The 23996-nt window shown below is 41.0% G+C and overlaps 1 protein-coding gene across 1 annotated transcript in view; it reads left to right on the top strand.

Moving 5' to 3' along the window:
* Window positions 1–23996, top strand: part of GRID2 (glutamate ionotropic receptor delta type subunit 2) — a 1042513-nt gene that overhangs the window by 914144 nt on the left and 104373 nt on the right. The window contains exon 14 of the mRNA XM_034772953.1: window positions 16941–17107. Coding sequence (XP_034628844.1) covers window positions 16941–17107 — 167 coding nt within the window. The remainder of the gene's footprint in view (window positions 1–16940; window positions 17108–23996) is intronic.

Here is a 23996-nt window from a genome sequence, read left to right as displayed (position 1 = left end):
GGGGGGGGGCGCAAGGTGGAAGTTTCGCCTAGGGCGCGAAACATCCTTGCACCCTCCCTGCTTATCGCCCTCATGGGCTGCGGTCTCCACCCTGCTGTGCCTTTGGAGGAAGTTGGGAGGCAGGAAATGTGCTAGGACTCAGAGAGAGCTGAGTCCTCGGGGATAGGCTGAGCAGAACTACCCTGCGTTATGGGTTATATGGTAAAGAGCCCTTTAACTGCCACACTGGAATTAATTTAAATACCTGGTATAGGAGAGCATGGGTGATTGTCAGGTAGCACCCCTCCTTTATGTTAAAGTTTAATAAAAGTTGTGGCTTACTGCTTAATTCAATATATGTGTCTGTCCTCGTTTTGCCACTGTGTCCACATCAGTGACTGAATGGATATTTATCAAAGAGCTATTCCTCTTGTTTATAGTGGAGTGATATTTGCACTGTTGCCAAGTTTCAATCAAAAAGACTCCGGCAAAATGTAATGACATATGATACTGTTATCACCCAACAGATTGGAAGGGATGAAGACGAACTGGGAAAGATAATTATTTACAATCCTAATTATTCTATTTGTACGTGTTTTCATTCCTTATAACTGCTGCAAATACAGTGCCACTAAAACAGGAGCTGGTTGGGAATTTTTCAACGAAACGTATTTGTCAGAAAATGTTAACTTGTCAAAACCAAAACTGTTCACAGTAAAGGCTTGGTGTCAATGAATTTCCCATTTCAATTTTTTTTTTAAATTTGTTGTTTGAAAGTGTCAACATGAAAAGTTCCTTTATATGGTTTCAAACAATTTTTCATTTTGAAATTTCAGTTAATTTATCTTGAAAATTTTACATTTAAAATGGTCAAATTCAAAACAAAACTTTTTGAAATTATCTAAACAACATATTTTGATTGACCCAATTCAAAAACCTTAATACCACCCCTGCAGTGGCTTCCCTCCCTGTGATGTCTTCTATGCTCTGTGTATTGTAATAGCAAAGTCCAAGGTGGAAGGTAAGAAAGGACAGACATTTTGAACTCAGACCTGTAGCATTATTTCATGTCTGTTTCTTTAGTCTGCAGTATCGGGAAATATAACTGTGAGAAGAAAAATTTATCCAGAGAGATGACACACAAAAAACGTAACAGTGAAAAATTAGGATGGATATAAATAATTCAATAAAAAAAGAACTTGAAATCAGTCTGTGGAAAGCTAAGAGGTCAAATGCTAGCCATTATTGAGCTGACAGCTGTGATACTCTCTGTCACAGAAAGAGAATATTCTGTGTTGTGGGAACTCCTTTGAGTAACATGGAAGATAGGGCAACACACCAGGGTATAATCTTTACAGCTTTGGTACAAGGCTGGTGATTTGTTATTGGGCTAGATTCACTCCTACAGGCATGGAGGGGCTGCAGATCTGCACCTGCTGGAGCAGTTAAGCCTGAGGGGAAGATTCACCACAGTGAAAGAGGGGTTCTAGTCCTCGTGCAGGTTTTATGTGGGAAAGAGTAACTTTAAAATCCAGCTGGATTCAGAGGAGCCCACCATTAGAGAAGTGCTAAATCTATACTGCTCCCTGAAAGCCGGACCCTTCCTCCTCCTGGCCCTGCCCACCTTTGGAGTTCTAGGCCCACTGGTGCAGTGGGGGTTATGAGCTGTTTGTGCCTGTTGACCCCACTCCTGGCAATCTTTCTACCTCCCAGCCCCTGAGGCTTGGGTTCTGTTGGCTTGTGTTTGAATATCTCTCATTGAGTCCATGAGAGAGAGAGAAAAATACTGCCCCTCCCTAAGTTATGTTCCTCACTGTGTTCCTTTCTCTCTCTAATCTGGAGAAAATCATCATTTCCCTCAGCCAATATACTCAGTATAAAGGGGAATGAAACAAAGTGTCACTCTTTTTAGACCTGTTACCCAAACATCCATCACTTTCACCGTAGGACGAAAGCAAAGGAATAAAAAGCACAAGGAAGGAAGGAAGATAAATGTGCAACACTGAGATTTATGTCATGCACATTTTTTTCTCTAATGAATTCTCCTATCAACCTTTCTAACAAAAATAACTTGAAAGGAACCTGAAATGCAGATGAATAAAGATTTTTTTGTTTGTTTGTTTCTAAGATCTCTTGGGCAGAGACTTGTCAGCACAGTTTTGGGTGCTATGAAAGCACCTTTGTTTGGCTTGTTTTGTTTTGTTAATGGACAGAAGATACTAGATCTGATTTTGAGGACTCTTTTCCTCACATGTCCAGCTGTTGCAGAGATGATGCTATTATTACTTATGATTTCCCATAGCAATTCCCTCCAAGGCCAGAAGAAGGCATAGGCATCATAAAGCCAATGCTAGTACTCCAGTTCCTGGAGTCACATGAGTAGATGAAAATCTCAGCTTTCATTTAAGAAAAATATTTCTAGTACTTATGGATGGAAAGAAATGCTTGAAAAAATATGAATCAAGTGTAACTGATGTCTGCCTGAGTTGGGCAGAGAGCCTGAAACAATAGCTCCAAGAGGTGAGGTGAAGCCAGGATGCAGTAACGGCTATAGAGGGTGCATGTTGGATATGCCTACAGTTCTGGATAGCCTTAATTTGGCCTGTCTTCTTCCCTCAATGCACCTGCATTTATCTCCCACCTACAACACTAGGTTAGGTAACCTTTCCCAAAACTGTAGATCAGGTTTTGTTACATAATACTATGCCTTTAAGCATAATACCCTTTAGTTCGTCCGCTCTGTGTATGTTCAATAGACTGTTGTAATTATTTATTTGTGAAAATCCTAGAAATGGGGGGAGAAAAACTTGAAGCCAGGAAGGGTGCTGACATGTGAAAGTAGGTAAGCAAAATGGTCACATAAAGACATGCTCGGAGCCAATATCTCTCACTAGATAGACATCCTAGTTTGTCTGGGCTAGCCCAAACTTTCCTTGGCTACCCTGAGCGCCTGTGCTGCTTGAAATTGCAGACCAATGTAAATAGTATGTCATAATAGATTTCTGTCTGTCTCTGATCTGTCAGACTAACCTGTCAGCCTAACAAAAGTGCCCATCTCCCAAATATTCAGGTACTACTTACCAAATGCTATTATAAAACACAGGATAATTAGTACAGGTCGAAGGGAAGGATATATTGCCTGGCAGGTTGGTCATTGAACATTTAAAGCTAGCAAACAGTTCAGAGGAGGGAATTCCCCTTCTCCTTCCCCCAACCCTCCCTTATTCACACACAAATCTGCATAGCCAGATCAAGAATACTGCTCATGTGGAACACACTCCAGCTCAGGCTAAGGGTGCATCTGCCAAGCACCAGTTCGGTCTCAAGCAAAAATTTAGAGCAGCTCTGAGGCTGCTCTAAATTGTACTAGTTGCAGTGGCCCTCAAGAAGCTGCTCTGGCACCTGAGCATGGGATCCCAGCAATTTAGGGCATGGCCCGTTTGCCTCAGGCAAAACCATATGTTGACAACTGGATTCACCTAGGCAAGGGGAATCCTGAGCTGATTACTTATGTTTGCTTTGCACCACAGATTTGTGGAAAGCAGACAAGGATATGGCCTTAGATCTTTATCTTCTGATCGATCCTTTGGTGAAGGAGGAAGAAAAGGGAAAATAGGTCTTAAGTGGTGTTTAAGTGCTGATATTTTTTTCTTAGTGGATGGGGGCAGCCATCAGGGCAACAGTACAGTGGTGTTGATGGCGCTGAGTTTGACACACCCTGGCACCCCCATATTCACCACAGTCATATAATTAGGATATATTTTGCACCATGTAGGCCTTATGAGATATTCTAAAAGTCTTGATCTGATAGACATTAATATCTTGTTGGATTGTATGTGCTATCACTGTATGTGACGTTACAAAGTTTGGCTATGTATGTGCTCTGAAACATGTTATGAAGCTGAGAATACCCACAAGCAGCCTTTCAGGTACAACAATAGAAAGGCCAACCAATGTTAATGGCTTATTGAGGAAATGCACACAAGCACAAGGATTACCCCAGGAACTGTGTACAATAGAAACCTCTCAGAGATAGCACTACACAATGGGAATTGTTTGACCCAGGTCACAGTAAAAGAGCTTTCCAGCACTTTGGAAGAAAATATTAAAGGGGGGGGGGAATGACATCATGACTGCACCTCAATCTCCCTACAACAACACCTGAAAGTACCGGATGAAAAGGAATGAACTTGGGGGGAAGTAATGGTCCCAGGCTAAAGGGATTTCTAGCCTGTATATGGAAACTTGGTGGACTGCTTGTATCAGACAGGGAGAGAGTTTACTGATTCAAATCCTAGCTAATAGTGTAAGCTTAGTTTGTGTTTTGATTTATTTCTTATGGTAATCTACTTCGATCTGTTTGCTATCACTTATAATCACTTAAGTTATCTTTCTGTAGTTAATAAATCTATTTTATATTTTACTTAAAACACTGTGTGTTGTTTGAAGTGCGAAAGGGATAAATCTTGGCTCATGATCAAGGGTTAGTGCATGTCCACTTTCCTTTGTAAGACTGGCAGACTGGGTAATAAATTCATACTGGTTGGGCTTTGACCAAGGCAGGAGGGTACAGCTCTGGGGTCTCAGGCTGGGGAGCTAGGAATGTTTAGGCTGTAGCCTCTCTATTGTGGGTTCATGAGTGGCTGGCCAGAGTATTCATGAATACAGCTGGGTGTGGTCTCTGCCTGTGGAGGTGAGTGCAAGCTTGGAGGGTTTTGCAGCTTGTCACAACATCACAGTGCAAGAGGGAACCCAGATTGGTGACACAGAGGGCTCAGCTGTACCTCAGTTCCAGGTGGCAACCCCCAGAACCCCGTCACACTGAGAGAGGCCATAGAATGATGGTGATGCATTCCTACGGTACTTTATACAGATCCTAAATAAAAAGAGTAGTGCCTGGAACTTTCTCAGTCTCTAATGCATGAGACCAAAATTAAGATTAATTGAATTGAATTTAAGAACAAACCACAAGTAACTATTGTCTGTTCCTAGGGTTGACTTACAAAGCTCAAATGGGAGCACAGAAGAAACCAATGGCCAAACTCATTTATGGTGTAGATCAACACAGCCAATGGGAATTGTGCCTCCATACATCAGGACTGAATTCTGCCCTGCTAATAAATAAATTAAATAAATAAATAAAATCAGAGTGGGGAGCTGTCTTTAGTGGCATTGTGTTTTAAAATTTCCCGTCAATAAGATTGGCACTTGCTATGGCTCATCTATGCCTGGGGAAAGGCTGAGATGCTTTCACGTAGTTTCTACAGGTGACCTTTGCTGGTGTTCATTTAAAATGCTACTCACTAATATCTGTACCACCTAAATTGTCAGGTAAGAAGAAAAAGGCAGGGAGCCACTCTGAAGAAATGGTTCATAACCTTTTAAAGTAACACATTGCAAGTGGTTTTCTGTTCCCACTGTGCTTTTTTCCCTTCTAGTTTTTTTCCCATTGAAACTGGCATTAGTTTCAATTACCTGTGGCTCAGCTGTGTGTCAGTGATCAGAGAGATCTGCTGCCTTTCAGTGCTTTGCTGTGACAACTTGAAAAGATTACTCAGTACGTTTTCTTTTCCAATTTAGAAATTGTGTTTTTGTTTTGTCTTTACCCTGTCAACTCTGGTTATTATATTTTTGTGACTTATAAAATATTATTAATTACAACAGCAAAATTCATATTTATTTTAGCAGCTGGAAGCCAAGCTAAAAACTGAGGGACAAATTCTGTTCTCAGTTACCGTGGTGTAAATCTGGAATAATATTCACTTCAATGCAGTTATTCCAGGTTTACAGAGTGTAACTAAGAGCAGTTTTGCTCTCGAAGCTTGATAATCTTTTCTAAAGCAATTGGCAACAAATTTGCTATACAGTACCTCTTCTAAACCGATGAAGTAATAAGTGAAACAAATACACAAGCTGCTGAAACCTGATATGACAATGTAATGAAAGATTAAATTTGTACTAGAGAGAGATGAAGTTAAGCATTCTAACTCCCCAGTCTCATTATTCAATTTCTAGCTTGGACAATTTTTAGGGATGAATCTGCTCTCTTCTATTCTATTGTGCTGAAAAATAAAATCTATTAATTTTGGGTCAATCAGAATAATTTTTTTTTTTAATTTTCAGCAAACCAAAAAGGGGAAAAATTGTTTCAGGTCAAACAAAATGTTTTCTTCTGGTTTTAAGCTAATTAAAACTTTTTTTAAAAAATGTTTTCAACACAATTGAAGTACATTTTGAAATTAAAAGCTGTTTGGAATAAAAAAACCTTTCATTTAGAAAATGTCAGTGATTTTTTTTTTTAAATTACTGAAACAGTTTGGCAAGTTTGACATGAATTGACTAAATGTTTTGGTCAACCCAAATCTGCATTTTTCTGCCAAAAAAAATGTTTTGGATAAAAATGTTTGTGCAGCTCTACTCATGGGTGTCATAATTTGGGTGCCTTGTACCTCTATTCTACCCTATGGGCTGAACACCAATACCTAAACACATCTCCCATGGTGCACCACAGTTTGCCCTCTGAGCCAGTGATGCAGTGCAGCATGCGTCACAAAACGAGCTTTTTTATGGGAGATATAGTTTGACCAGAGGCCCTGGCCCACAGGAGAAAATGGGGCAAGAAGCACCAGAACTACAACTCCCATGAAGCAAGATGACACCAGAGGCAGATATGGTTTTAAAGCTGAGCTCATTTGGAACAAAAGGTTTTGAGTCAGTTCAATAATCTGAAACAAAACATTTCAGTTTGGGAATGACAAACATTTCATTCTGACCCAAATGGAATTTTTTTTAAAGTTTTCATTCCAATAAAAATGTCAGTATTTCAACTTTTTATCACAATTTGAGATGAAAACAAACGATGAAATATCAGAATTTCTTGGAGTTGGAAATACCATTTTTCACTCAATTCTAATAGACTAATAGAGATCCTGGGACAGGAGATGATGGAGTTTACTGTGCTTCCAATCCCTTCTACTGAAGATGCTTTCTTGTGAGGCTGCAAGATGACCAGCAAACTGCCATTTGGCAACATTTGGAAATATGGAAATTTAGAATTAAGATTCCACAGATAACTTTAATTCTGCCCCCAATTCCTGCTACATCCCATTTTAGAGTGCAGTATCTACATGATGTGAACCAGCATTTAATCTAAGTATTTCAAGTACTCTTCCCATTGCTATCTACTCTTCTATACCCTCTTTGTAACATGTAAGGTCATAAAATTGTTTTGGAGAATAAAGTACAGTTCCCTATGGTCTGCATCTAGTGTTTGTACAGTGGATGACTAGATGTATGGTGGTTGATGCTCAGGTTTCAGACCACATGGACAGGAAAAATAAAATTAGCTGCATATGGTAGTGTTCTTCCTCTGTATAGCTAGTGTAGTAGAATGGTAGATACTGGACAACACATGTAGATAGTGGACTGTGAAACAATGTCATCCCTTGACTATAATGGGTATGTGAAATGTGGGGGCAAGTGACTAATCTGTGTCTTCCGTTTGTTTCTATATCTGTATTTTCTGTTGTGGTCTTTGACACATTCCAAAAGGGTGAATCTGATGAGACTCTGTCTCTGGGTATGCGGTTCTTAATTAAATAGTGGCAATTCAGTTGGTGCCCCATTAGGTAAAGGAAGATGTGCTGCAGTTGGGGGTATGTGGTTTTTATTAGAAATGTATGGAAAAAGCACCGTGAGTGTGTGTTTCTGAAGTAGAGGAATACAGTAGTGTGTTTAGGGATTTTGTTTGAGTTTCCAGACTAGAATACATTTATTTTTCCACAATCAATTTAACCTTAATTTAAACATTGGGCTTCAAACATTGTTTTATTTTTAAAAATAGGTACACATTTATGGAACTAGAATATTCTATTGTTTTTACAGATGTTACTGCTAATTCTATGTAGCCTGTAATGTATCTTAACATTTTTCCCCTGGGTGTTTATTTAGCTCTTTTAAAGAAGAAATACAGATTTTTTGCATATTCTGCATATCTCTTTTTGTAAAAACATCTTTAAAAATATTTTACAACACTCAAATGGGAAACCTTGAAGTAGATAGTTACTCTTTATTTTTTTCTGCTATGAAGACTATAATTTTCTGTAATTATAAATGTATATTAAAAATGTTAAAAGTTACAAGAAGGACAAGATTATATAGTATTGAACTGAAACACTGTGCTGATGGAGCATGTAGCCTTCTTCACTTTTATGAGTTGGCCCAAAGACGCTTAGAAATGCCACCAATAAATATGAATCAACCTTATGCTTCACATATAGTGAAATATATAATGGATCAAATGCGTGCCTGCAGTAACTCCACTGCTTTAGATAGAGTTGCATCAGGGATGAAGTTGGTACAGTGTTTATAGTCAAGGTTTCGACAAGAGGAAAGATCTTATAATGTGTAGTGATACACAGTCTTATGGAAATAATTTTTAACACCACCGATGTGCTGATTTCCCCTGATGTATATAATGCTAAAAAGATTCCCTTTTTACAGTAACTCACTTGGAATGGGTCACTAAACTGAAAAGTGGGGTCAAACATTTTGGTCCAATAATCAATCTCCTAGCTTCACTTAAAATCCAGTGTCATGCATACAAACAGTCCTTATAAAAAGACCATATATCCAGTTTTGTTTCTAATTTTGTATGGGGATCTTCATCAAATACGCACAACATTTTTTCGCCTTTCCCTTACAACACTCGCACGAACGCTGATTATGTGTGATGTAGAAAGAATGGATACAGTTTGTAGCACTCAGGCTTTATATCTAGATTGACTAGAAAGCCAGGATTGCTGCTGACTGATAACACACTTCCTCCACACAAATTTTTTCTCAACCCTCCCAGGTGCTGCATGATAGAGTGTGAACTGCATTCAGATTTGCCATCATTTTGAAATGGCATTATCTCCCCATGAAATTACAATATAACTATGTGGAAATGTAGAATTCAGGAATACAGATCTGCTGTGAGTGATACTACAAAGTTCCTGTCCTTTTCCCTTGAGTTTTTGCCTTTATTTAGTCCCTGTAATTGATTGTCGTTCTTTAGCTTTTTGTCACGATGTGGAGCTGGGGGGGGGTTGCTGTTTATCATGTGTCTCAGAGTGGAGAATTTACAACATGCTTGTTGAAAAGCTAGAGAATCTACACTCATCTCAGTGATGAGGCTATAGGGCTTTTAATTATCATTTTGTTCTATAATCCACTTCCTCCTTCATTCGTTGTGCCAGCCCCCACCTCCTCAGCTTCCCATATAATGGGTACATAGACACATAGCATATAACTCTGTTCTCAGATCTAGATCTCATCTTCATTTTTCTTATTTTCCTATGTTTAAAATCTCTGCATATTGAGAGAGAGAAATAACCATGAAGATTCACTGTGTGAATCTGAGAAGATAATTTTGCCCTTATGCTAGGAAGCACACACTAAAAAGAAAACTAAATTCATCTAATACTGCCAGACAACTTTACAAGCAGTTGACACTCTCTTAGGGAATGCACTCCTCATTACCAGATAGATAATTGTAACTTAGAGAGAGTTCTGAAGTGAGCAAAATAAATAAATAACAATAATTGGGGAGTTGAAAGGATTGATTTAGGAGAAAAGATTAGAGAGCTACACTAACTATATCTAGCTTGGCTAAGTGACAAGCAAGATGGTGGAGACATGATTACAGCCTATAATATTTGAAAGATTTCAGCCCCAAAGAGGTAGAAAGATCATTTAAAGTGAAAACAAGGAGTGTCTAGAAGTGACGAAAGAAAAATGAAAACTGTAGAAGATTGAAGGAAGAAATAAAATATGTATGCTAAATATCAAGAAAAAAATTCTCAGACCTACTCAGCTAAGGAATAGTCTCCTAAAGGAGGTGGGGAAAGCTCTATTGCTTGGGACAAATAATGCAACAAAATGTACTTTGCTGTATGGAACAATACTGTACTGGTAGGTAGATGGATGACTTCATATGTCTCCTCAATGTCTCACTTCTCTGTTCCATAAAGAGCAGTGTCCACTGCATGTACAGCCTGGGATACTTCCAGAGCTTAGACACGAATCATGAAGTCTCTGCTGGAACCCAAATTTTAATTGTGACAAGTTTTGCTAGTAGCTGAGAGTTTGGCTTGGTCCAGGGATTTTGCTATTTATTTGCATCTGTTCACTTCATCATGCTTTTTATTGACCAGAAATGTTTCTGCATTCTTTATATTTTCTCATTTTTACTATGAATGGCTTTGACAGCAAGGGACCTAAACAGGAACCTTTTTGAAGTAACTGAGTGGGATTTTAGCCTGCTTATAAACACACAACTCTCTTCCATTCAGTATGAATCTTCAAGGGTAGATTAAGACAAAACAGGGCATGGCCTACCAAAACTTTGCCTCCAACTACCATCCCCGACCTGTCAAAATTGTTTGCCCTATGAACAGACTCTCTTCCTCCTAACTCAGCCACCTCTCCTTAATTTTCCTATTGCTAAAAATCCATCCCAATCCTCTCCAGGAATTATACCATACCTTGCCTCTTCACTTTCCCTCTCCTGGACTTCTGCTCCTCACTCCTATTTCCCTCACTAATGATCTCCCTCTGAGACGGACCCCTCATGATTCTTCAGTCTTGCATATTGTACTTGTCTGCCTTCCGGACTGGGGTGTGCTACCCCCACAGAGCCTCACTGCTGAAGAGAGTCTTGTCTTTCTTTCTTGCTCAGAATATGCCTTTAAGTACACTGGGAGCAGGCTGAGCCAGCCCACCACAGGAAGAGCTCGGGGATGGATTGGGCCGACAGCTCCCAGGCTCAGAGGGAGCCTGCAAGCTACACTATCCTTTAGGCTGTAACTTCATCTTTTCCCCACTGCTCCCTGGCCCCCTTGAGATGATTTGCAACCCCAGTGGAGTCCAGAGGGAGAAATTCCTACACATCCCCAAACCCCAGGACTACAATTGCCCTGGCCTTTGTGCAGGTCATGAAGGGTGTGAAAGAGAGTTCCTTGCACCCTGTCCTCCTCCCCCTATCCTTGTATATTCATGCAAGCTCCATGGACAATCTGGTTCCCTCTCTGCTCCAAAATCTTAGTTGTTAAAAAGAAGAAAATTCCGCCAGCTCTAGAGCATTAAACAAAAATTGTTCCTCTCCAGCCTTTGTGTGTTTAGTCCAGAGGAGATTGATTATGCATGTGAAAGAATGTGTACCAAATGCAAGAGCCTCTTGTGCACTACATATCTCAAACAAAAATCTATCATGGCATGCTTCAGTAGTTTTTAATTGTAAACAGTCCTTATAAATATCATCTACATTGTCAAGCTCCAATTGAAATGATGTAATGACATGGTGTAATTTAATATGCTGATTTGGGTTTTAATCCTCTTTTGGGCTGCCTAGCCCCAGATGGCCTCTTTATGTTCTGTTTACTTTTTACTTAGCTATTATTTATTACCGTTGTCTCTATACATCTAGTGAATTCATCTCAATTTTACAATGTGATTGCCTAGTATGAAATAGAAATGCAGAATGGAACCAGGGAGAGGAGTCAGGAGAAAAATATCATGACTTCTCCGAGCCCCCAGAGAGACCAATGGGATAGCAAGTCAGTGAAGAATCTAGTAGACCTGATAGGAAAATTTTTGATGAAACATTTTACATTGGGGAAAAGGTGAATTTGTCCAAATTGAAACTCTTTGTGGGAAAGGGTCATTCCTAATAAATTTCCCATTTCAAAACAATTTTGAAAAGTTTCAAAATTATTTAAATGTCACATTTTGACATTTTCAAAATAAAAAAAAATGTTTTGGGGTCAAAATGACTTTCCATTTAATAATGTAAGGTAATTATTAGTTAAGGAAAGATTTTGACTTTTCATCCTGAATTGAATTGAGGATATTTTTCAAAATCTCAAATTCTCACAAGATGGGAAAACCATTTCCTACCTGGCTCTAGGATCTCATCTGGTGGTCTCATTGCTGGATCAGTTCATTAAAACAACTGCTGGGCTTGCAGCTTTTGGTGGTGGTATCATCACTGGAAGGTGGCAGGGAGGGAGATGGAGGATGTGAATAATCAGAGAAAAGGCAACGAACCCAAACTCCACACGAGAAATAGGGAGCACAAGAACAGTCGCTAGCAAGGTCTTTACCGCTAGTGTTCAAATGTGGTTTAGCGTTTCTTGAACCTGAACATTGGTTCAGCATTTCTGGAACAACTCCAGTGGTAACTCATGAAAGAGTTCATGTTAGGGAAGTACTTTTACAGCTTATAGGCTGCAGCAATTAGAAGGTGACAGAATCACATGCGCTTTAGTGATGACAGGTCTGTACTTTGTGTTGTATTTAATCACTCATGGAGAACATAATCACATACATTTGAGCAAGTCTGACATTCCATCCAGTTGAGGAAACTGGTGCACCTATACATTGCAGGGGGACAAATTTAGCATAACATAAAGTATATCCTGAGAGTATGCATGAGACTGAGGAGAATATGTGGGAAAGGGAAAGAAAGGCATTAAGCAGGAGTCAGTTCCCTGGGTGGTAAAAAGATATTAAGCAGAAGTTAGTGCCCTGGATCGTTGCAGTGTAATTTTCTTTGGAAGCAGTACATCCAATGGAGTAGTATAGATGGAACTGATAGCACCACGTGTTAAGTTTGGTTGACACTTCTTGTCTTCTTGTCTTCAACTGTTTATAACTTTGACAAACTTTAACCATTTGGGATGATACTTTCCATGATGTGGTCTGCCTCGGGCTGAATGTTTTTGGAAAATTTCAGCCAAAAACATGTCAGCTATTTCCAAGAGCAAGGTTAGAGAAAAATACATTGTTTTGCCTAAGGTCAAAAATTCTAATGATGTTTTCTTTAAAAAGCTGTAGTGCTCCTGTGCTTTGGAGCAGGGACTTCAAAATTTGGTATGGAGGTAATCTTTGTGTCAGGAATGTATTTTGCCATCTCTGTGAAAAGACTGGAACAGTAAGAAAGAGAGCAAAACTGGGCAATTGGGAGTCAGTGTGTGGTAGACTGACATCAGATGAGCCGCTTGGAGGAGACTGGGACCGGCTGGGCAAGGAGATTGGGACTGGGAACCAGTGAGGCAAGAGGAAAGAAGTGTGCGGGGTAGGGGAGACAGATTGACAGAGGAACTGTGAGGTGGAGGATGAGGAGATACTGAGATTGGGATGAGGCACCTAGGAAGGAAGATTGGGACTGGGAGGCAGTGAGGATAGTGAACATAAATAGAGGTGAGGGAGAGAGGCTGGGAGAGGAGCTGGCGGGGCACTGGGACTATCTGAGCAAGGAGATTTGTGGGGGATAAGGAATTAAGGGGAGGGAGGGGGAACTGGTATTGGTTGGGCAAGAAGGCTGGGAATGGGAAGAATGGAATGAGAGGAGGGGAGACGAGGACTGGGACGAAGAGTCCAGAAGGGGAGAGTAGAACCTGGTGCAAGGAGACTGGAACTGGAATCAGAAGCGTGAGGAGTAGAGATTGGGACTGGCTAGGTGAGGAGACTGGAAAAAAGATCCAGGAATGGGGAAGAGACAGGACTGGGACTGGACCAGGTTGGAGGGGATGGGACAGAATCAGTCAAGCTTGGGGACATGGGGATAACAGTAGGTGTCCACTACGGCAGTGGTTCTCAACCTGTTTGGGCTCAGAACCCATTTGGACTGTCACGACCCAGAGACCTCGGAGAAGCCCCCAGACCTGATGAGAGAGACCCCCATAGGAGTCTGTCAGAGGGCTGGGATGGGGGCTCAGAGCTAAGATTCCAGATTCTAAAACCAAATGTGAACAGCTTGGGAACCACCCCCCCTTGGCAACTGGGGGAGGGGTAGTGAGCCAAGTCACTCCCCCAAAACATAGTCCCTTCCTGGGAGACAGAGGGTAAAAGGTGGGAGGGATTTGGGGTGCTGGAGCTGAATTGAAGAGATCAGGGGGCATTGGGTATAGTGCGGAAGCAGATGGAGATTTGAGGGTTGCTGAGGAACAAACTGAGGGACAGAGGGGTGTGGGAGTGAAGTGGGAGACTGGGGAAAGAATATGGGGGCAGAGAGTTCGGGGGCACATGGCAAGCTGATAACTCCCAAAAAAACCACACAGACCCCACACATGATCCATAGGGAGCAGAGGGTAAAGGGCTGGGGGATTTGGGTTCCTGTGGGATATGTGGGGGGGCTGGGGAAAGGAGTTGGGGGCAGAAGGGGCTGGAGGTTGCAGTGTTGGAAGATCTGGGGTGCTGGGGGCCAGGATGGATGGTATGACAGAGGAAGAGTCACACAGCTTTGGGATTGGGGAACCATTGAGGGGCCCAAGCTGGGGGATGGGACAGGGGGCATGGAAGATGGGGTGTCACTCGGCTGAGGGGCACAGGATATGTCAGGGAACCAGTACTTACTGGGAAATGTAACACCAACCACTACCTCCCGTCTCCTCTCCTGCAAGGCTGGCTGGGTTTGGCTCCCCGCTTCAGGGATTGACCTAATCTCACCTAAATTTGTGAGAGTGGTATTGTGACTTGGTGCATAAGGTCACAGCACCACTTACTCAATGTAAGGGTGGCTGGCCATATCTGAGTGGCACTGTGACCCCATGCAGCAGGTCGCAACTCCTGGAGCAGGGAGCTGAGTAAAGCCAGCTCTGTGATCCTTTGACACATTCTGGTGACCTAGTTTTGAGTCATGATCCAAGTGGAGAAACCCTGGATTAGAGCAAAATCCCTTCCAGCCCCTGGAATGGAACCCAAAATTTCTGAGTTTCATCATTCCTCTGCTCATCAAATATCTGTGAATCCCATTGGCAAGTGCTTGTCTCTTCTTTCTCTAGCACTAACCCACAGAGCAATCCTCTATCAGTTACTCCATTAAATCAAGTAGCAATGGCCAGTACAGTGGATCTAAAAGTTCCAAGCCTGCTAATGAATCATTTGGGTGTCCAAATTCCAACATGATGGAATTTCTGGGACAGGGTTCAATTTGTTTTTTTAAAAGCCTAGGAGATTACCCACAAAAAGAAGACAACCTTATGTCTGGCATTTCCTAACTTTTGAGTATTTGACTTTATAACCTTAGTAATGATCTTTAACATAGTATGTGTGTGTAATTTAATGTAGGAAGTTGCTATAGTGGTGGATATGACATGGGGTGTATCCTCTCCTTATAGGAGTAATGCTTGTGTTTAGATACTACAGTCTTCTTTACATCCCCAAATTGTAGCAGTTTAATTTAAATCAGTTTGTTGTTGTGTTTTTACGATTTTAATTAAACAGGTGCAAGCCCCCTTATTTTGGTCTAAATGAGAATTATTTTAAATTAGTTAAATCTTTTCCTAATTTATTTAGGTAAACCAAAATAAACCCGGTATAAACCAAAATAAGAGTATCCACGCAGCTTTAAGTTCAACTGCTGCTGTGTTCTTGTGTACTCAGGCACTAGGATCAATTCATGATATGGACCCAGCTGAGGAGTGAGACAGAATGTATGTTCCTCTCTAGGTAAAGCTAATTAGATTACATGTGCCAGTGCCATTTATGTCTTGGACAAATGGGCCACCTAGTATTAATAGTGCTGCTGCTGTGAGGAGTGATATGTCCTGGCAGATTAACAAAGGTTTTGGATGGCAATTACAATTGCAGATTCAGTCACAATTGTGGCGATTCACATCTGCTAGCCCAAGTGCTTCACACAGACAACAAAAGTGCATAAAGTAATGCCAGAAACACCAGGGCTAGTCAACGATACTTCCGAGAGCTCCATCACCCTGGATGATAAAATAATCTTCAGAAAAACAATCATTTAATTGTTTGGCTAAAACTCAGAGCAAGAAAGCTATATTAACACAGCTGCAATCACTAGTAAAATAGGCTGCATGAACTGCCCATGTAAGATTTACCTACAACCTAGCAGATTCGACAGCAGGGTGGGCAAGGCACATAATTTTTCATTAGTATAACTTAAGGAAGAAATCTTTCCATTAGTGTGGTCTAAGTGGAGCTTTCATTGGAATGGTATTGCGATATGTCAGTCTTGACAATGAAACACAGAGCTGCTACTGTGTTTTTGTTTCATTTTTTAATGCAGGGGAAATATATCTGTAGAGCAATGCTTCTCTTTAAAAGAGTCTTGTGTTTCAGATCACTGAAGCAAATTTTCTGTCTAGATACTTATCTGGTTCCAATCACCATAGCCTCTGAGCACCTCACAAATATTAATAAATTTATTCTCATGGTATCCTTCTGAAGCAGGGAATTAGCATTTTACAGATATGGAATTAAGACAGAGATAAATAGCCAGATTTTCAGAAGTGCTCAGTACCCTGCAGCTCCCTTTGAGCACTTTTGAAAATCTGGCCACTCCATGTTGGTGCCTAAATGAGAGTAGTGCTTTTTTGAAGATCCGTTACCAAGTGATGTCCAAAGTCATACATGGAATCAGTGGCAGAGCTGAGAATTGATGACAGATCTCCTCAGTCTCAATCCATTGCTTCACCATAAAATGATCCTTTCACCAGGACCAGAGGGTTGGTCAGAAGTGTGAAGGGAGTAAAATAGGCACTATATTGATTCTCTCTCATGCACACATATCTACACTATGTGAATTTAGCACAGGTGAAAGGTGCCCAATTGATAGCCCTGGGGACTGAAGTCCTCCATTTATACACTGAACAGGGAGAGTATAAGCTTATCCCAAATTCTGCACCTGCATGCCTCATCCCTGAGGGCAAATTGTTTTCAGTTCACATTCAGTTCCTAGCATGCCTGCTGCATCTACAAACAAAAGCATCAACCAGCATCAGCTGTGGCAGTGGTTTTGGGGATATAGACACGTAACTGCTGGGAACTGGACTGAAACCCCAACATTTTTTTAATCACACAGCCTTCAGATAGTAACAAGTTTTGGTCACAACTGCCTTGTTTTGGAGTTGACAAGCTGCAGCCTTAAGCTCTTCTTCTATTTGCTACAGGTGAAATATGGGAACTACGCCTTTGTGTGGGATGCAGCAGTTCTGGAATACGTGGCCATCAATGACCCAGACTGCTCCTTTTACACAGTTGGGAACACTGTCGCAGACAGGGGATATGGAATTGCACTCCAGCATGGCAGCCCCTACAGAGACGTCTTCTCGCAAAGGTAAGATTCAGGAGAGGATGGAATAGGGATTAAGGGAAGATATCTCTCAGCTCTGGAACCATTTCTAGTTGCATTTTCTTTGGGAGAAAAACTTCCTGTTATTGCTGCTGTCCACTCCTTGACTTTGTACATATGCATTCACTTACTTGGGAATGTACGTAAAAACAGAAAAATGCCCCGCTTAGCAAAAAGAAAGGAATGAAAAAAGACACTGGTGTCGCCTGGCCTTACATCATCAAACATATTGAAGCCGGTGACTGCCAATTGCATATTCTGGTATTTTATGCTGAATTATTCATTCCTCTAGCAGTCTCATTAAAATACTTAGTTTTGCTTTAGTTGCTCTCACCCCCTCCTGAGAAACATCAGAGAGTTGCACTGAACTTTATTGGCAGCAAAAAATGGTTTGTGGAACCTCTGTTATTTGGCTAGCAGGGTCCCACACTCAGTGCTTTTGAGAAGATGTCCCCTCCCCCCAAAAAGTTACAAGCCTTTTCTAAGGAGAGAAAATCCTCTAAGAAAGTTCTGAGGTTTTTCCAAAGCTTACTCAACCTTTTGGAACTGCAAAAGTGAGATCTCCAGTGAGATTCCTGGTACCTGTTGCTTTTGGTCAGACCAGAAATACCAACAGAATTGTTTTTATTGTGCTTTCTCAGCATTCAGTATTAACTCAAAATTGCAGATGCATGTAAAATGGAAAAAAACCCAACAATAACGAACAAACATACTTTTACAAACCACAGGAAAGCTTTATTTTGTATCCAGTTTGAATTTTGGATGAAGGTCTGGGTGAATTATATGGTTCCTATTTATTCCAAACCTTTTCTCCCAACCCTATTGCTAAGTATTTGCGCTTAAGGCAAATGACAAAATTTCACACTTGCTTTGTTGGAATTTCTTCTGTGTGGCTGTCGTATTGGATATCCTTCATTATGTCATATGAATATGTTTCATTCAGGCTTGTGCCCCTTGTGTTGACTTTCTTTGAATATTCAGACTATTCAGATACTGGCACAGATATCTGCAGAAAGCAAATGTCAGAGTTTTTATATTGAATATTCACAGGACTGAATTTTAAATTCTCCTGTCCAAGTAATTGTGCCAGAATTGTGCTTGTGCATTTGTCATCACAGGGAAAAGAAACAACCAGAAATAATGCTGTGACTTATCTGACAACTAAGCAGCACAATTTGATTTTTAAATATTTGCATTCACTTAATAGAGTATATTAAAAAAGATGGTTGAATTATTTCAAGTAATACATAAATTCAAGGAAATCATTATCTGCTCATAGATATTCTATGAGCAGAAAGGGACGAATATTCAGTTAATATATTACTGATTGGGAACTATTTGCCTGACTTGTGCTCTGAGATAAACTTTAACAAAAATCTAAAAGTTTACAGAAGTGATGAATGCATTGAGCTATATATTTGATTGTGTGTGTGTGTGTGTGTAAATATATATATTGCTTGCTTATTTTGCATAGTGTATATCAAGCGAACAATGCTAGAGTCCTAGATATTTTCTGCTGAACTCACATGGACATGTTCACTGAAAGTTTCAATAATTTTGACAAGCAACTCCCTATAATGTTTTATATATTTAAATTATAGGGAGTTGATTGTCAAAAATATTGAAACTTTCAGTGAACATGTCCATGTAAGCTCAGCAGAAAATATCTAGGACTCTAGCATTGATATACACTATGAAAAATAAGCAAGCATAAATCCTTCCTATAATCTTTCTAAGGAATGTTCCCAGCCATCTAAGCTCTGGAACAGCTACATAGAGAGGGGAGAGTGATGTGATCAGGTGTCTTTCGGGGTCTTAAGTCATCTTGTTCTGAGCATTAGCCACATGAGTTTGATTTTAAGAAATGGAAACAGAGAGAAACAGGAGACCAAGGATGAAACCCTGGTCCCACTGAAGTCACTAGGAATTTTGCCCAGTCCTGTACATGAAGGTTTTGATATCTTCAGATCAAGAGTGATATATATGTGCAAAATAATAGTAGTATTTTCATTTTATTAATAGTAACTATAATTTTGTTACTGATACAGTAATAGCATCTGCAAACAGGGATATACTTGCGAGGCATATTAGTCCCCACGGTATTAGACATGATCACCACTAGAGTTAAGAAAAAAAATCTCCCCGTGGTACAGTATTGAACAAATAGAGAGGTTTGGTTATGCCGTCATCTGAAGCATTGGCATTCACTGTGCAGGTCTGACAGTTCTAAGTAAGTATTTTGTCTCAGAATCGCAGCATTTCAGTATATTATTTTTTGAAGGCATATGTAAGCAGAAAGAAGCGTAAAAACTTGCACTTATGTAGCACCTTTTATCTGAGGATCTTTGCAGCACTCTATAAATAATAGCATTCCTCTGAGAAAATAAAGGAATTTTTCCCTTAATACATGGGTAAATTGTGGCACAGAGGGAGGTAAGTGACTTTCCTAAGGTAACAATTTATCAGTGGCAGAGTCAGGAATATAGAACCCAGCATTCTTGATTTTCAGTCCTCTGCTCTAATACTCTAACACAGCATGGGAGAGTAGGTGGATGGATAATTTATGAGGTCTCTAGAGTCTGGGGACTCTGAACTGGTATTATGCAATTTTAGCACTAATGAGCAAAGAACTGATTATATCATCAGGACTGATGACTGACCAGAAGGAACATGACCCCATGCACCTAGGTGGGCCAGAATGCGCCTGTCAGGGCAGTGCTGGTGAACAATTTAGAGAGTTCGATTATGTATACACTGAAAACCCATGTGACCTCCCTTTAAATAACTTTCTATTTCTTTGTTATGAGATTCTGTGAGAGGGAAGCTGCTCCTCTAGGGGTCAAGGGCTCAGCCTACCTCTGACAGGCTCCACAAGTGGGAATAAGGCAGCTCAGGTCCACCTCTGAGTAGTTAACTCACTGAGTAACTGGGAGGCATTTAATTAGGCAGGGGAGGCTCTGTGCATGACTAAAGGCTACTGCTGTGTGAGGGTGAACTCTTGTGGAGAAAGGAAGCTGCCAGAGAGATTGCAGAGAGAAGACTCCTCCAGCAGATAGGAGAAACTGTCAGAGAAGCCACCACTTGAAAGAAGGAGAAGCAGGGCAGGGGAAGCCTACAGAAGAGGAGAGGTAGGAAGTAGCTCAGAGAGCAGCATGAGACGGAGAAGGATTCGTTTTGATTGTTCCAAACAAGGGCCCTGAGTTGGAACCCAGTGGAGTGGGTGTGGGGCTGGGTCCCCATACCTACTCCCACCAAGAACTCTGGAGACAAATTATTTAAACCCAGGAGACCTAGGGTTCTCTAGCTTCCTGAAGGGGGCAGAGGTGATTACTAACCTGACCAGAGGGCTGGGTCACAACAGGGACCTGACAAACACAGAATTGAAAGTGGCAGCATGAAGGGGACAGTGTAAAGTGGTGTAATTCCCCATCCTGCCACAAGAGATCACTAACAGGCAGAGGACCCATATTAGACCCTCTTATATTCCATTGTTAATTACTTCTGTCAATTTAAATGTAAACATTTGAACCTGGGGAACAGTACTTAAGAAACAGGCACCATGAAGAGAGAGCTTGCTTACATGGCAGGTTTTTCAAAGCTCTCTTAGTACTGTTTATCATGACTACTATCATGAGTATTTTACAAATCACCCTTGCTTCTCTTTCTAATGGAAAGGATGAATAATCATCAATTGCAGCAATCTATATTCTAGACAGAAGGAAATAAATTTTGCTGGGGTGGAATTAGCAAATGTTCCTATGAATATTTCAAAGTCCTTAATGTTATAGGGTATCCATTTGAAATGTATTGGCATTTCCTGCTCTCTCCTGGGCTAGTCAGATTTATGTGAAAATGCAGGTCTTTGCATTTATGAAATATCCAAATTCTGTATAGCGCCATCAGCTGAACAGTGTTAAATTCCTAGACTGCAGCTGTATAAGGTCTTGCAAGATGACCAAAAAAATAAATAAATAAAAATCCTTGATCTCAACCCAGGGAGCATGAGCAGCACAGGACTCATTGTTACTTTTTCAGAACAGGAAACACCCAGCATAGGGGATTCCCTGTAACAAGGGCGAGAGAAAAAGATCCCCAGGTACCCAAGAGGCCAGATGATGACTACTCCCCCTCTGCTCTCAAGGGCTGTAGATCATGATTCACAGCTGGGCACTTGAAGTCAAAAGGAGACTGTGGTAACTTTCAGATACTTAGGGTGTGCTGGCATGCTCTTCTCTAAGGTGTCCACAGGGTAAGACACATGGAGAAGGCTAAAACATTGGGGGAATTTAATGATCTACACCTGCTCTGTGAACTATCGCAATCTCTGTTCTCTAGAACAGAATCACTCACATAGCCAGTTCCCCTTCACCTCCCAGGATTGAGTTACGTTTTTACATAGTAAAGTTAATTGATAGCAGGTCTAATGCATTTCTCATTTAGAGCTGCCAACACTTCATCTCCAAATCTTTCAAACAACATAAAATTCTCTGATGTAACTTCCTGTAATAGTTGAGCCTGATGTGTGGTTCCATCGTATTATAGTGTCTTGTCTCAAATGTTTTGGTTGAGACCAAAAGAATCTTGGAACAGCCCCCAACCAAGAACACAGTGACAATGGAACTGCTGTGTGGACACATTCATATCAGGTTAAGGCTTGGTCTACACCTACGGATGCAGCAGCTTAACTAACGGTGTGACTTTTAAGTTGATTTAGTTAAATAGGTGCAAAATTCTATGTGGATATACTTACGTCCGTTTAGTTTATTATTCATAAATGTACAGGCACAAGCTAACCTCATGCAATTAGTTTTAAACTGATATAAGTGTGTCCACACATAAGTTTGTCCTAATTTAACTAAATCAGTTTAAAATAACATCATTGCAAGTCTGTGTATAGACAAGGCCTAGCAGAGGATACAGTAATTAACACACATTCTGAAACCTTCGTATCAACAGCCTAACTACTTTTTTTTAACTAACAGGTTTAAAAAAAGCAAGAGTAAAACAAAATATTAGATTTTCTTTTGAAATTCTGCAGATTTAAGCATTTGGGGCTGGAAAATCGTTTGGCTTTCAGCGCAGTGTAGAAATTGCAAACAGTAAATGAGAAAAGTAGTTCTGCTCTAAGTGGAATATCAAAATGTCTTCAAATAAGCATTTTTGTGGTATTATTTATTAAGATAAAAAGGTAAAAACTGGAAGCTTTAGAAAAAGAAGCAACTGGTCTTTGAATCTATGTATAGGTTTTGTTCTAAGCTGAAACAAAGTAAGGCTTCTAAAAATTTAATGAGACTGTTTTTTAACAGTATTCACATATGAAGGGAACCACTCAGATAGACATTGTGACCACTGTCTGTATAATTGTATCTTTGAAACCAGTTGCTTCCACTCCATCTAGAATTCGGATACAATGTAATTGTATCAAAATAATAGTGAAATCTTTCTAGGAAAGATTGTCTCAGCTTTCAGCTTGTCTCAATGACTTCATAATCACTTGGCAGATTTTGACAAATACACCTGTCCATGCCATTAGACAACAAATCAACGTGCTCGGGTAGCTTAGAATACACCCCCCCCCCCTTTTTTTTTTTTTGGCCATTAATACATGACCTTCTGTGCACTAGCAGCCCTGTGGGCAGCACACTAGAGTTATTTTTTTAAAGTAATGACAGGGGCTTTAATACTGCGAACTACTGAATGCTACAGGAAAAGTTCCAGGAGGATGTGTCCCTTGGTTCAGTAGGAACTGTGTGCTGACATGCAACGCGACACCTATTAAGAACTCTCTTCAATCCTGAGCCTTAAATCCTCCACTGCGCTCCTGGGAGGTATAAAAATAATTGTAAATTCTACCAGGATATGTCATAGAAGTCTATATTTCCCATGGTGCTACAGCAGTTGCTCAGTTCTGAGCATGTGGTGTCTATTGTAGGTCAAGAATAAGGCAACAGCTAAATGTTCTGTTCTCATTCACATCTCTACTTTTCCTATTACACTCAGATTTTTCAGTTCTGTGTTAGGATCCAAACCATAGATGTTGTTAGAGAGAGAAAAGGTAATTTTTTTTATAAGCTTCAGAGGCCAGTGGCCTGATTTTCACTGAGGTAATTGGGAGTTGTTAGTGCTCAATACCTCTGAAAATCAAGTGTTAGAGGGCTTTTCCTTCACCCTCTCCCCCGGTTCTTGTCACACAGACAGAAAGCAGAAGACCAAAAGTCTGAAGTGCAGGTAACGCAATGTTTATTGGGGTTAGTTCCAAGCAAGCATATCCATAGCGCTACACGACGGCAGAGTCTGTATCCCAATGATCTGTTCCCAGCTCTGATGCCACAGAGCATTGCCTCTGTCCACATTCCCACCTCCTCCTCCTTAGCAGGCCCAAATATACCTGTAGTGCATGCCCCTAGTCACACCCCTTACAACTTATGGTTATGTTCCGTTTTGGAGGGTTGTGAGTCTGAGGTCTTTGTCCCACCTCTTTTGTATTCCATGGGAGGGGTAAGGGGTGAGGTTATGCTAGGGTTACCATATTTCAACAAGCAAAAAAGAGGACGGGAGGAGCCCCGCCCTAGCCCCGCCCCTGCCCCTCCCACTTCCCACCCCCCCAGAACCCCCAACCCTCCCCCTGTTCCTTGTCCCCTGACTGCCCCCTCCTGGGACCCCTGCCCCTAACTGCCCCCCGGGACTCCACTCCCTATCTAAGCCTCCTTGCCTCTTGTCCCCTGACTGCCCCAACCCTTATCCACACCCCCACCCCCAGACAGACCCCTGGGACTCCCACGCCCCATCCAACCACTCCCCACCCCCTGACAGCCCCCCCCAGAACTCCCAACCCATCTAAACCCCTCTGCTCCCTGTCCCCTGACTGCTCCGA

Source organism: Trachemys scripta, chromosome 5 (assembly GCF_013100865.1).
Source record: "Trachemys scripta elegans isolate TJP31775 chromosome 5, CAS_Tse_1.0, whole genome shotgun sequence".
In the NCBI taxonomy this organism is placed as follows: domain Eukaryota; kingdom Metazoa; phylum Chordata; order Testudines; family Emydidae; genus Trachemys; species Trachemys scripta.
Note: the sequence above shows the minus strand (reverse complement) of the source record. Positions and strands in the feature narration are given on the sequence as shown.